The sequence below is a fragment of the Rhea pennata genome, chromosome 7 (genome assembly GCF_028389875.1).
Source record: "Rhea pennata isolate bPtePen1 chromosome 7, bPtePen1.pri, whole genome shotgun sequence".
In the NCBI taxonomy this organism is placed as follows: Eukaryota; Metazoa; Chordata; class Aves; order Rheiformes; family Rheidae; genus Rhea; species Rhea pennata.
The window spans coordinates 5,270,548-5,285,802 of record NC_084669.1 but is presented as its reverse complement, the minus strand read 5'-3'; the positions used below and the strand labels follow the sequence as shown (position 1 = coordinate 5,285,802).

Below are 15,255 nucleotides of genomic sequence, written 5' to 3'. Positions count from 1 at the left end.
AAAGGAAATTATCCATGATTTTCTGTTGTTAAGTATCATTTCTTATTGATTATCAAGTAGGCTGTATATTTATAAATAGGCACATATATTTATATGTGGGCATTGAGTGATTGTGCTGGTCTTTTCCCCTCATCCTCCCCCCCCCCAAATTAGAGAGCAAATGCTTGCCAGAGAGCTTTTGTCTAGCTACTTTTCTGATCTTCTGTTCCCTTGCTTTTCCTCTGACAAAGGAGAGTAACAGATGTTAGGACTTCAAACGTTAATGGCAGATAGATGGGGTATGTCTTCTAATCCTGAAGTATATATAGGAGATGCAGTGTAAGTCATCAATTTCTTAATATCCGTTATGGTTTCACTCCCCACTTAAAAGCCAGCCAATACTGTCCTAATAGACATCTGAGTAACCACTAGTACTTTTAAATTATTCTGGGATAATTCTAACCTGCACAATATATTCTGAAGGTGCAAGAGGCTGACTGCAAATATTAAAAATTAATCAGTAACTTTGCAATGTGCTTGGAAATAAGCAATTCCTCAGTAATTATTTATATAAAATACCTTGGTCGTGTAAAAACTTAACTTGTTGTTTGATATTAAAACTGGAGGGATAGCATTCATATGGTCCATATGTTATGGCCATAGACTTGCAAATCCTTAAATATGTGCTTGACTTTTAATTCATGAGAAAAATTTCTGTTCAAAGTTCTTGAGTGTAATGAGATGCTTGGGAGTTTCAAGTTAAATATGCACGTAGGTCTTTGCATGAGTGCATTTTTTACATATCATCAGTTGCATGCAATGACTTATTCCTAGCTAAGTGGCTCTTTATGCCCTAAGCTCTACCAGAAATATGAAGAACTCCTATGCTTTTTGTTTTCTCATGTGCATGTGTTTTTTGTTTTAAATATTACCCTAAAGTATGATTTTTTTTTCCTTACTAGTATCAAGCAAGTACAGATTACAGAGAAGAGATAAATAGAGGTTTACATTCTTTTCCATAATTGCTTAAAAAAAGTCATAGCCTGTGTGGATCGTATTGAATGGATTGTCTGAAAATACTTGCATGCTCCTTGCAGGTAGTTATTGATTGCCAATAAATTTTCATAAAGACTGGGGTTTGCTAAGAGAGGAATTATCTTCAACCTGTGATGCGACACCCCCCCCTCCTCCCCCATTGTGTCATGCCCTCTAAAAGGAATAGAAAATAATGGGACTAGGTGTGACCTAAAGAGGTCACCTATTCCATCTTTCTGCCTTAAAGTGGGATCAGCTGTGCTTACATCACTCCTGGCAGATGTTTGTCCAATGCCTACTAGAGACTTGAAAACAGCAAAACAAGATTACAAAAACTGAAAAGGAAGATGTAGGATATAGGTAAGAAGGAAAACTATGCAAGGAATATATCAGAAGGAGAAATGTAAATGGAGATATCTCAAAAGAGTCTTGGATGTATTTTATTATAATTTGAAAGCAAAGTCTTTCATTTCTATGTTATAGCCCAGAATAAAATATTGAGGTAAGATGAAGCAGAATAGATGATAAGCATGTATTACTTTTTTAGAAGTGATGGTTTAAGTTGCCGTTGCAGCAGGTGCCAGCACTATCACTTTAATTCTGTTCAGTGAATGCGCATTAATTAAGAAAAAAAATGTCCCAATTTCTTCTTGTCATCTTGTCCTGAATAAAATGACCAGGGTTCATTATGTCAAACATCAGAATTATAAAAGGATGTTACATTTGTTGATTCATAGTGATGAACAGTTTGTTCATAGGATTGTCATCTCTACTTGAATCTGCTGAGTTAGTCATAATTTTACTAATGTGAATTTTTAAAAGTTGCTATTAGCATGGCAGTACAAGTTTCAGCAATCATATTCTAGAAAACCTAATCATTTCAGGCATGTTTCAAGCTCTTCTGTACTGGACAGCTGCAAATACAAATCTAGTGTGACAAAAAAGTCAAGTTTGTAAAGGTCTTGGAGAAATTTCAGTAAGCAGGAATTTGTCAAATGCTCATGTGATGTGTGGTCTGTGTAATGCACATTGCCAGTGTTTCAATCCCAGATTTATTACCGTGCTTTTTCATAATGCAATTGATAGGATTAACAGTGAGTAAAGAATAAGATCTTAAAGATGAGTGATAAGGAGAGACTGTAACTGTAGGTGCTGTTATTTCTAACACTCAGTCTTATTAAAACAGTCTTATTAAAATTAGAGATCTTCTTTCCCCCCCCCCCCACCCCGTTTTCCCCTTGTTCTTTATATGAATGGAGTATCTCTGACAGGAGCCTGCTTCTAGGCTGAAGAACCTTGGACACTGTTTATGAACAATTTACTTAGCAAGAAGGTAAACCTGCAAAATGGACAAAAAGCTGGAATAGCAATTCCCTCCCACTTTTTCATCCCCTCTTCAATTTAATTTTGTGGTTTCTGCCCCTTCTCTTCTAATCAAGCTTTCCTGAAAAATGTCAAATGATAAAGTTTATTCCTTCATTAGGGAAAGCTTCCCGGCATCTCCTGGTTGTTTGTTCACATCCCATTATACACCACGTTGCCAGTGATCGACAGATACCAAGCATTGCATTGCCATCTGTGTTGTTTCAAGTGTCAGTGAATTCTGTATGGAGAAGTATTTTCTGTGTGTTAGGATAATTCCTTTGGGCAAAACAATTTTTAGAAGTTGAAATAAAATGTATTGGTGCTATAAAATAAACTGATGCTGAACATCACTGAAGCTTGGTTAAGCTGTAAATTAATTGTATTTTGTAAACTCTTTACCTTGGATTTGAGACTTACCTATAACATGAGCAAATTTCAATAGCTCTTTAAAGACTAGATCATATTCCCCCACAGTGGTAAAGTTTTTGCGGGGGGGGCCTAAGATAGGATAGCGTTCATTTTTACATGCAGTGTTCTCAAAGAAATTTAATTCCATTAGGCAGTCCACAGTATAAGAACGGCATTTTGTGTACCACAGCATAGCCCAACAGCATGTGGCTTCTGTGCTTCCTCAGCAGTTCCTGAGGAGTCAGTATTGGTCTAAATACAGACCTGAAGCTCAGGAGCCGGAGTATGTCACTGACTTGTTTCTCTCTATATCATGTGCTCTCTGCATAAAACTAGGGGAGAGATGCTTCTCAGATTTCTGAAGATAAGTTAAAATTCAGTCTATGCTTGACCTTACAGATGGCGTTCTAAGCATGTCTGTAGGGCACTTGGAATTTCTAAAACACAGCCTGTTACTGCTGAACTGTTTTAAAGCTTTGTTGACAAGTTCATAATGGACATACTCTCTATATGCAGCTGTGGAAGTGCTCCCTTTGAGTGCACTGCCTTCCCATAGATTTCCAAACATTTGACAACATGATGTCTTTATACCTTGCTATGGATGGAAGGGGATGGGGGGACATTTACTGTTTTGTGTCTAGTGAATGACACCACCAAGAGACTTTTTTATAAATTCAAAAACAAATATAGAACTGTATATATTTCATGCCACATTACTTAAGGAAGTAAAAATATGCCCAGGCTACTCAGATGAGCTATGAGGGAGAGAACAAGGTTAATGTATTTCATATGGGGGGCAGGGAGTGAGGCTCACCTTCAAGTTCTCTGCAGTTAGTGCATCTACATCATTGCTACTTCCATTTTTTTTACCATATCATATCTTCAAGGGGTGAGAAAGAAAGACTGTACAAACAGCCACACCTTTTGTGCACTGAAATCAAGCACTGCAATAAATGACCTCACAAGGTGTTTATCACTGTGTAACAATGTCGTTCTGTGGGGGAGACCTTTGCCCTTATGAACCAACTATGCTGAGTAGAAGGAGAAAATATTTGACAGATAGACCCTTCTTAATGTTCTACTACACAATAAAGGTATAACCGTATAACAGAAGTGATTATGGCTTGCACAGCTATTAGCTTTCTACAAAGTAGACCCACTGAAGGAGAAATGAAGAACCTTTTCTGCAATGCTAGTATTTTTTCCCATTATTTCTGTCTCTTTCCCATGTTGTTCTGTTAGCTTTTTGGGAGGGCAGCTGGGGAACACCCTGCTAATTAAGACAGCCTTTGGAGTGGTTAAAATGCATGCCATGAGTAAGATAGCTGTCAGGCAAGACTGAGGACATTTTTTTCAGGGTAATGAGCATTTGAATTATTATAGTGTGTGTTTGATTGTTCGGCTTCTAAAAGCCAATCTGCTGATTGTCAGCTTCTCAGTGCATGTGCTGCATGGCTTTGAAACCTCAGTGGCATGAATTATGTTTATTCTTTTTATTATTTACTTAACTGACATGAAACAAATAAACATTTCCATTGTTGGCAGCATCAGTAATGAAGGCATCAGTAGCTACAGTGCTGAAGATTTATCCAATCCAAATTCAAGCGTGGCATCTTCAGAGGTGACCCGACAAAGCAGTATCTTGCAAGAACATGGAGAACAAACTGGCTCCGACTCCTTAAAGCAGGTTGCAGAAGCAGGAGAGAACAGTCTACTTAACCCAATGCCTTTAGTGGACTGTGCCAGAGAATGCGTAGTAGATCTTACAAGCAGCAATGACAAGTTACCAACCTCAGATTGTAATGAAACAGTGGCATCACCAGATCCACTGAATGATAAAGCAGAAGGAGTAGCGCATACCATATCCATGGACAGAGGCCCAAAATGTGACAATATTTCTGCTGCTTTTACAAAAAATTGTGAGAGTGATCCCAGAAACACCAGTTTGGAACCCAGCCCTCCTGCAGCAATTACAGAAATGCAAGGAGCTGCCGAAATGAGTTTGAGTGAATTAGAACCATTCTGGCAGCATGAACAGCAGGCCAGCATGAGGGAGCCACATGTCATCATGTTTCCCCAGGGTAAAGAAGCAGATTATTTTACTACTCAGGAGGCCAAGCAGGAGCTAGGAGTTTTGGAAGTAGGTCAGCTACAGAGTGTAATGCAGCTAGGTAGACAGAACACAGATGGTAGAGAGGGTCTGCTAATGAAAAAGGAAACCTTAATCCTAAATTATCCAGCAGCAGGAGGCTCAGACAGTGAAAAATATGGAGCAATTGTGAATGCTCAGAGTTTCATTGAAAAGTCTGAGATCAGTGAAGGCTGTAATCTACAGATGGGGGCTGTAACAACAGCTGAAGAGAATAAGGCAGACCCAGTTCTATCTGGAAGCAATGGGGAGCGATCAGAAATTTGTACTTTAATGTCAGAGTTGCCTTTTAACCATCCAGATGTCTTCCTGGCACTAAAGCCAGAAGAACCTTCAAGGGAATACATGCCTGGAAACGACTATCAAGATCCAATGATAAGCGAAACAGTGAAAACAGCCTCAGAAAAAATAGAACCCACTTTTCAAAGACAGCTTCAAAAGGAAGATGAGCTTTTTAGTTCCGAGCATTTCAGTATGCCTTTATTATTTAAGCAAGAGGAAGAGCAAAAATTAGCTGTCACAACTGAGAGCCCGAAAGATCAAGCCAATAGCAACAAAATCATAAAAGCTGATGGTATGTCTAGAGAAAGCACTGCACTTCCTGAAACAGAAAACATTATCAGTCCCACAAAGGAAAATTCTGTGATAGATGAAAGATTACTGAAAAAATATGCATTAAGTACTTCGAGCAGATCCACAGAGCTGAATCAAAAGGAAAGTGATATGAGCATAACAGGAGAAAAAAACAAAATTGTGACAGAGGAGGCACAAGTGATGGAAACCAATGAAGTACCTGAATGGTCAACTGAGGCAGAAACAATACTGTTGAACTCTGGTAGTAGCCACAACCAGGATGTAAAAGATACCCCCTTGGGACACAATTCCAAAGAATTCAGTTTTTTGGAAAAGACTTCCAAAGGCAACTTAAAGGAAGACACTATGGGTAAGCATCTGAATTCAAACTGTAACTTTAAATCACCTGAAGACAATTCACACACTCTTTGTTGTAAGTCTGAAGGACAAATGAGTAAAGAGAAAGCAGCTGCCACAGATGACCTACAGAATAAGAGCAACTTTCCGGTTATGGCTTCACTGCAGCTATCTCAGAAAGAATACCTATTGAATTTTGATTGCTTTAATACTGAAGCAGAAGAGAAAACTTCAGGCTTGCCAGGATCTAATGGGACTGAAAAGGTTTGTTTAGCTGGTGCACACAATTCACCACTCCTCCTCTCTGGGAACAATTATATTACATGGAGTAAGCAGGATGAATCCTGGGAACAGGCTTTTGTTAAAGAAACTACATTAGAGTCCAAATGCAAAACTGAATGTCAAGAAAAGCCTGAGAGCTATAGCAAGTCAGAAGAAAGTGCAGAGATATCCAAAACAGAACTTGAGCTTCAGGTCTTAAATGAAGTGGCAGGGGCTATGGATTGCATTGGTGTACAAGCTGAGAAGGCCACACAGTTTTGGGACGACAAAGAACAGAATAGTTACTTAACTGAAGTGCCTCACAGAGATCCAGAGCAAGTACCTGCAACTGTAACTGAACAAAGCAGTGCTGCAGATGGTAAAGAAAACAAGGCTATTGAACAAGAGAAGCACCAAAATGCAGTGAAAAGTCTTATGGAGGACATAGTTTTGGCACTGAAAACTGAATGCAAATCCCATATGCTGCTGCAAGCTCAGCAGGAACAAATGGCTGCAGAGAGTCACAAAAATGTGCAGATGGCTTGTTCAGATACCTCAGAAGTTGTAGTAAATACTGCAGAGTTCACTCCTCAGCAAGTTCATGTGGAAGAAGTGGGTGATAGCAGCATCAGTGAAAATAACTACTCTGAGAAAGACAAATGCAGATCTTCTGAGACTCCAGTATACAGTATCAGGGAATTGCAAGAAAATGCAGATGTTCTAACTGCCCTTCCAAATGCAGAGCAAATGGAGAACTCTATGTTTGTTGCTGGTGAAAGCAATTGGATTTTAAATACAGGATGCAAACAACAGAAACCTGAAAGCAGTCTGGCAATTATCACAAGAACAGGCGATCAGGGACACAAAGCAAAGGCTCTAAAACCTGAGCAGTTACTAGGATTAAGTGATCACAGCAATGTAACAGAAATGTCTTTAAATATTTCAAATAACCTTAATGAAGAATCTTTTGTGGTAGATCCAGCACCATTCCGATGTGATTCTGACATCTCAAAAGAAAAGGACAGGGATAAAAGTACTGTTACGACGTCAGAGGACATGTGCAGCAGTGAACACCTGCAAAATATTTCTGGTGTGGTCATGTCAAGTTTGCAAGATTGCAACCACGAAAACAGAACTGATCTCAAGGCAGAAAACTGCTTCAGTAAGCAAAAGTCAAACAAGCCCAAGCAGGGTAATAATACTTTGATCTCAGCTACTCAGCATGAAGAAGCATGTCGTAGTGATACACTTTTTAAAGACTCCAACAGGAATGAACAGCCAGTCAGCACATGCAGGATTAAAGACAATACTGGCAAAAGCAGCGCTACTGCTATAAACTCTCTTCCAGGGACACAGAGTTCCGTAAGTGCCACTAACATATCGCAGGCTTTTCCAGCCGATAGTGTAGTAACATGTACTTGTGATAGTTCTGAGAAAAATGATCCTCATGTACCTAGTTCAGAAACTCGAGAGAAAATGCCGTTAATGGAAAAAACCGCAGACATGGCAAAAAATACAGAAAAGATAGGGGCTCTGACTGCTAATGAGATAATCACCCAGGAAGATGAAAACATGAAGATAAGTTGTGAGGACAATGCTTCTGCCACAGAAACAAACAGTGTGAAAACTTGCCCAGAGGCAGAAGGGTGTTCTTCACCTTTACAGGCACACAGGGAAGTAATTCCCACTGATAACTCGTATAAATCCAGCTGTGTTCAAAAGACACCAGGGGGGCCTGGTTATTGTCAAGCAGATTTTACAGCCCTTTCTTCACTGACCTCTGCGTTCAGTCATCCTAGCCATCAACCTGGAAACAATAAAAACAATGGTACTGGGGGGGAATTGCTAAATAACGAGCTGGCAATTACAGCATGCCAAACTGCCTTGGAAGGTAACTCCACTTTACAGATTGCTACAGGTCTTCAGGCGTCTGTGCATTTAGGTCCTTCACCTGGGTTAAGCACAGGTAAAATAACTAATTCAGAAAACAGCCCTGCAGGGAATATGGATGTGAACAAGAAAGATTTTCCAGACCAAAGTTTTCAGAGTGAAGGAGAGAGAAGTTTAACCCTGTCAGAGACTTCAAATGTGGGACAGAGTACAGGAAGCTTATCACAATTTAATTTTGAGAAGCTGAAAGAAGAGGTAGCTGCAATTAAATCTAAAGAGACAAAAAGTGATGTAAACTTCAAAGAACAGCAAAGTGACAGTTCATCAGAGTCTCTGTTAGCGCTCTCTACTCTAGAAGAGAAGCTGCTGAGCCTTTCATCTATTGGTAAACAAGAAGGCTATAATGAGAAAATCGCAACCAATATCTGCGTAGATGACAAGTACAGTAAGATCTTAGAGAAATCTGGGAATTCAGATAAAATGGAAGGTGTTTTAAAGGAGAGCAGTATTTCTCAACAGTCTGCAGAGAACTCTCTTAGAGAGCATGAGAGTTTGACTTGCAGCGCTCCGGGCATTGGCTCCAGCCTCCCAGACTTCAGGGAGCATATCAGCCAGATATTTAAAAAAACTGTCCACAGTGCACTGAGTACTGAATTGCCCCAGCTTTTACCTGAAAATCATGCACGCTTCAAGCAGAGTCCAGTGGCCAAGGATATGGCAGAGCTGTGCAGTACGGAGAACTTTTCAGAATCAAACAGGATGGGCAAAACAATTTCTGAGAGTACCTCAGAAGCAGAGGAGCAAGAGTTGTCTTTAGCTATGGAGACTTCTTGCAAAACTCCCGAAGGCAATTTTCTACAAGAAAACACAGTGACAGAGCTGCCACCAGCAAATCTCCAGGATACTGAGAAAAATAGGCAGCCAGCTCACTGTTTAGAAATGGTCCCTAGACTGGATGGCTGTACACCTACTGAATGCTCTCCGGAAGATCTGCAAAATCCAGACAAAAACGCTGGGCATCTAGAGACCAGTGAGATGGAAGAAAAGGAAGGCGTGCATGCTAGTGGTGCTGATCCTGAGTCACTAACAAGCTTAGAGATAAAGCAAGGATCTCCTTCATCTGATGGGGCAGCACCTGAGAACTTCACTGCATATTCTGCCCTTCAGCAGCAACCTGCTGTAACCGGTATCTCTACAGGTGGTATTCAGAAGAGGGAATTAGATGCTGCTTCTGCACAGGAAAATAATTTAATTACACAGTGTAATGCAGAAACCATTCAATCCAAAGATGATGTGAGCCTTCATAGCAAACAGTGCCAGGATCCTAAGCCAAATAAACAGGAGAGAAGTGGGCACAGTGATCCAGCCACTGCCAAGAGCATCTCTGACATGGCATCTTCAACACTTGTACCAGGAGGATTTTACAATCATGAAAAATTGCCAGACAATTTTGATGTTTTACCTGGGGAAGATCAGGAGACATATATTCACAGCAATTTTATGCATGACATTAAGCCTCAGAATGACAAGCATATGATACAAGATGATCCAGTAAATAGGAAATCCCTGGAAACATCGCAAAATATACAAGATTCACAGCAAGAAAACAAAGTTACCATGCATGGGTTAATAAATTACTTAAAATATGAAGTAAGCCAGGATGATTCCTTGCAAACTGACTCTAAACTAGAATCTAGCAGTATGACTGAAGGAGCTGTGAAAGAAAAGAGTAACACAGTATTAAGCACGGCAAAGGCAGGTAACAAAAAACCTGGAGACATCCCTAAAACAGGTATTGCAAGGATGTTAGTCACTGACAAAGGTGACTTGGCGTTAAACACAAGCACTGAAGAACAAGAGATGGACCTATACAAAAATTACTCTCAAACCATTCCTGTGATGGAGGAGGGTGAGTGTTCTGCATGTACAGATCTGTCTGTTGATTCTGAAAATCAGCCGAGCGAGACGAATTCAGAACGTGAACGCTCACTTCAGGATGCCAAAAAAAAGCTGCTGTCGTTTGCTTTTATTGAGTCTACGGAAATTGAGCTCAATGAACTCCAAGACATGGCTGTGGCAGGATTACCAACTGAAAGGTATTTACTTTAAATTAATATGTGAAATGGTTGTCAGGACCCTGGGACTCAATAGTGATAAAATTTTCCAGTCAGAAGTTCATTGTTTGGGAGGGCATGGCACTTTCTCTGTTCTTACATTTCTGTTGAGTTTCTGTTGCTTTTAGCTGTGAAGTAGAAGAAATTTGAAATAATGTACAAGGTCTAGATATAACAGAAGTGGTGTTCTAAAACCTCGGGAGAATAATTCTCAACTGTTTACTCTTTGAGATTCCTAAATTGATCTGTGATGACTCAGATGGATCAGTGCTCACTTCTGGTAGCATAAACTGTGGCAACCAAATAACACTTCTTAGCCTTAAGTTAGTAGGGTTTTGCCTAAGTTTTTATGACCCAGTTAAAATAGACTTGCAGAATTCACATGGTGGATTGCAATATTAAGAAAAAAAAATTGCTCACACTGTTAGTTGTCTAGGTTTCCCTGTTACCCTCTCACATATTATAATTGCATTGGCAGTGCCTTTGATCAATGTATTATTCAGTGTTTCTAATGACATAAAGTTATTTCAGATGTGAGTTGTTAGAATTTGTGGAGCCCAAGAATTCTTTATTTTCAAAACATAGCAGTAACTGCTTTAATCATTTTTTTTTCCTTGTGAGTTTCCAATGTGTACATTGCTGAATTACCAGGTTGATACGAAGTTATTTCAAAAGAATGATCTTAGAATCAGTACTTTCCCACTATCTAATAATGTTGCTGCTCTCTGTGTACTTCAGCAACTTTCTTGAACCCTGTCCCTCTTTCCTGTACCTGAGAAGGCTGCTAGAGCTGTAACTGCCAATAAAAAAGATGACAGCAGAGTAGAATGGTACAGTGAAAAGCTTAAATATTTTAATCTGTACAGACAGTATCTTCCTAGATATTACCAAAAAAATAAGTGCTATTAACTCAGTAAGGAGGAAAAAAGCTTCAGTGTCACATTCCTTAAAACTTGAAATGATAAAATCATAGTGTAAGTTGAAAATTCCTGAACAGTTTCTGTTATGGTGAAAATGTAGAGGAATTCTGTTCTACACAAGTCTGTGATGGAGAGATTGAATAAAATCTAATTTTATGAGCAAAATGTAAATTATAAGAATATAAAAGTGTTAGAAATCCTCACAACTGCAGGACTTTCTCTTTAAGAATAGCCATATAAAATGACAATGAAATTAAGCCTTAGTATTTATTTCTGGGTCCTTTTGTTTCTTTTTGTTTCCCTTTATATGATGGAAAGCTTTACAGTTGGGTAGCTTTGAAATTACCAAGCAAATTGTTGCTGTTGCTTGATTCAGAAGCCTTAAGGGACTGTAGAGTAGAGACATATGTGTCTACGCATGTGTTTCATATCAGGGTGGGTACCATGCTTTAAATAAGTACCTGTGGCAAACAGGGCAGGGTTCTTGAAACAGCTGCTGGCAATTCATGACGTAATTGCTTAATACTTGCATAAGCTTGAAGAATTCATTATCACCTGTTTTTTCAGCATGAGGTTTGTGTCGACAGGCAGCTGCTACTTTTGGACTACAGCTGTAAGTGGTGTCACACACGTACCAAGTGTGCCTATGTATGCAGTAAATACTGTGTGCGGAGCAGTATGAAATTGCAGTGATGTAGACTTAGACACTGAGGACTCTCAGAGGTAGAGAGGAGTCTCTGCCTTTGTTCAAGTTTGTTTTGTATACCAATATGCAATTAGAATACAAATGAGAAGTTGAAGGCACTAGTTAAACCAGCTCGTCTGTCTTCAGCTGGTTCAACACTGACCAGTCTGCTTTTCCTCTGGTTACCCAGACCCAGTGCTCCACAATCAGATGTCACTTATAGCCTGTATTTCCTATAAGCTTAAAACTTGTTTTGTGGTTAAATTTCAAACTCTATTTCATATCCTAAGTAGCTTACTCATGGCATTTTTTGCCTCAGAGTAATTTGCAGTTGTTTTTTGTCCTCTAATTGTAACAGAGGTTAAACTTTTATAGCCATGCAAAAAAGTGCACATTTCTAAGTGCTAAGTTTGGGCCTGATAGAAAGATCTCCATGGACAAAGAATTCTTCCCCTCTTCTCTCTCCCTGCCCTTCCCCCCCCCCCCCCCCCCATAAAAAGTGGTAAAGGCGTATTTTACCTTTAGGAGAAGGAAATAATACGTCCTGCATTACTTCAGGGTTGTGTTTTTTTTTTTTTTTTTTTTTTTGTGTGCCTTCTTCACCATCTTTGTACAGCTCCATCTGTTACAATGTCCCATATGTTGAAACCCCATTGAACTGGGGTACAGGGACAACATTGTGGTCTGACTCTGAAGTCCTTAGGATTTCCTCTTGTAGAAGAAATTAAGGAAGTTCTTTGCTGCTTTGTCATGGCACTGCATAGGAGGGTGCTCTTGTGATGAGCAGTACACCCAAGAACTTTTTGAAGTGACTTCTTTCCCTAACTTGCTCCTAGCACTGGGATAATGGTCAACAGATAGGAAGATCTTTCATGTTTGAAGGGAATAGTATGACACCAATAACCTCCCTTCTAATCTTCATTTAAAGGGAGAAATATTTTTGAAAGGAGGCTGTGGCAGAAGCTTTATTCCAGCTTTCTTGTGGAAGTCCAGCTGTACCATTAGCAGAAATAGGAAAGGGTGGCATTCAGAAAACCTGACTACAGACGTTGCAAAATGAGTCAAAAAACCCTTTCTTTGATGCTTTTGACATTTCTGTCTCCCAGTTAAGTCCATGACTGAACCAGAGTTCATGAACTTGACTTATTTAGGGATCAAATGCCCTTCTTTACAGTTATCATTGGGAATTTGGCTGCCCTGGTTTCCTGTTTGAGTTTTAGTCAGACCGCAAGAACAGGACTTAAGGGTTTCTGGTTTTGTTTTTTTCCTCTTTTGTAATGACTGTGCTAGTACTTAATTCCTGTTTGGAGGGAGAAAAGAGGCATTGGTATGAAGTATTACACCTTATACCACTGAAATGCCTGTTTGAATCATAGAGTATGGCACTTCTTGAGCAGTGTGGAACAGATCGGGAAATGTTGGCAAAATTTTATGCTGTTTGGAAATGGTATGGAGTTTTTTGATAACTTTTGTAACTCTACAGGCTGGTACATGCAAACTAAGATCACCTCCTGGAAAAAGTACCAAGGGAGTTTTTTTTGAAGTGGAGACAATGATGTCATTTCTTTAAGGTGCTGAGTACCGATTTCATCATTTGTTGTTTTGCTGGCTTGACAAAATATTTTGGCAAAATATTTGTCTTGTTAGTAGGCCTTTGACTGTGGAGATCCTTGCAGACTTTGAGCTTGGGCCTCGGTGTACTACTGAGGGAAGCGCTTAAGAAGACATAAGCATGCTGTAAGCAGCGACGTTTATTTTGCCAATGAGGTCAGGTTCACCTCGGCACCTGCTCAGCAGAAGTGGTTTGCTGCACCAAGCAGAATGTGCTGCGCTTGCTGAAACACTGAGCAATATGCCTGGTGGCTTCCCTCACCTCAAATTCAGGAGGGCATTACGCAGACCTGAGCTTCCAGTACTAACTGCACATTGCACTGACCTGGAGCCTGTGCTATGGAGGCAATCCTTATTCCAGCCAGTACATGCCAGTCTTGGACATCATGGAGTGCTCTCATAGTTGTATTCATTCTGTTGCTCCTTCTTCCTCTGTGGTGCCTGAATCTCCTTCAGGACCTGCCCTGCACTCTACAAGTGGCATGGAAAGCCAGCCTTAACGGGGAAGCAGGCTGTGCCACGGTACAGCTTTAGGGGCCAGGCTTCCTAACAGCGTTCCACTCTGCAAGAAACCCCCTTTGCCACCTACAGCCGTGCACTGTAGGCCAGCTCCCATAACTGCAGTTGTTTTTTAGAAAATTGAGAGCTCTGTTGAATTCAGTCACATCATCTGCAACTCTAAACAGTATTTTTATATAGAAAGTACACTGCAGCGATTGATATCATAGCAAAACTACTTGAAAAATGGTCTTTATGCCTGTCCTGCATACAGCTAAGACAAGATCTTTAAGTAAAGTTGTTTCAAACATACTTCTAGATTTACTTCATGTTTTATTCTTGTCATCAAGAATTGGGAAGTTCAGTAAGTCTGAAAAGAATTATGACTCCTTAGTAAATACTGACTTGACTTTTTTTTCTTGTCTGCGTAACAAATACAGTACTAAATATTCTAACAGTCTTGCTGCATGAAGTATGCATGGAATGTAGAACTGCTTTCTAGATCAGTCAAGTGAGTTTTGAGCACTGACGTTTTGTGCCATTACTATCAAGATTTTGGAGTTAAAATGAAAATTTCAAAGCTGTGATTATGCAGCTTTCTTTATTTCCCAATTTTTTAACTTCAAAATTAGCTAACTTGTCTTGAAGAAGCACAGCCTGCAGTCCTTAACTAAATGAACTGACTAGTGAGTTCTGTGAAAATTTTGTCTGTGTGAAGACTGTAGGATGGAGCCTGCAATATTTATGAGATTTTCTTATTCATGTAAAAATAAAACTAAGATAATTCACTTTTACTCAACAGAAGTCTTATATTGCTTTCTTAGAAATTAAAAGGAGTTTTGCCATTGATCTAATTTTCTGCTCTTTTAGGCAGTGGCTAGGTCAGTGCAAAGTACTTAAAAAATGCTGACTTGGTATGCCTTCTTGTGTTGCCAACTACTCAAAGGACATACCAGTGGAAAACTGGGTATCAGGCTGGGTAATCTTTTTAAAATCTATATATGCCTCTGCTACACAGAAACAGAGAAGTAAATCATAAACTCTGTTCCTGCTGAATTGCAGGTATATCTTAATGTATTAAAAATATATTCAACAGCATTCTTGAGAACCTAAGCTACATGTTTTCAAAGTAGGTATTGAGATGGGTGGAGGATAGATGAGATGCCTTTTTTTCCAACATCCTTATATGTTTCTCAAGAAACTACATTTGCTCAATCAAATATAGGCATTTGTTAAAGAAATCCAGCAAGACTTTGTGATACTTTTTCCAATGTCTGGGCAGGCACTTTAGCACCAATTTTTGCCTTCCTTTCACATTAAGCTAAAAACTACTTTCAGATTACTTTTTATGATTAGTTTTCACCAGATGTATTTTTCAACCTTGCTTTTTTGAAGCTGCTTATTCTCCCC

The 15,255-nt window shown here is 39.5% G+C and overlaps 1 protein-coding gene across 6 annotated transcripts in view; it reads left to right on the top strand.

The window, feature by feature from the left end:
• Nucleotides 1-15,255, top strand: part of TACC2 (transforming acidic coiled-coil containing protein 2) — a 150,917-nt gene that overhangs the window by 36,498 nt on the left and 99,164 nt on the right. For all 6 annotated transcript variants that reach the window (XR_009959016.1, XM_062580689.1, XM_062580692.1 and 3 more), the window contains exon 4: nucleotides 4,333-10,113. Coding sequence is in view for 5 of the 6 variants with exons in the window: in XM_062580689.1 (XP_062436673.1) it covers nucleotides 4,333-10,113 (5,781 nt within the window). In the remaining variant the exon portion in view is untranslated. The remainder of the gene's footprint in view (nucleotides 1-4,332; nucleotides 10,114-15,255) is intronic.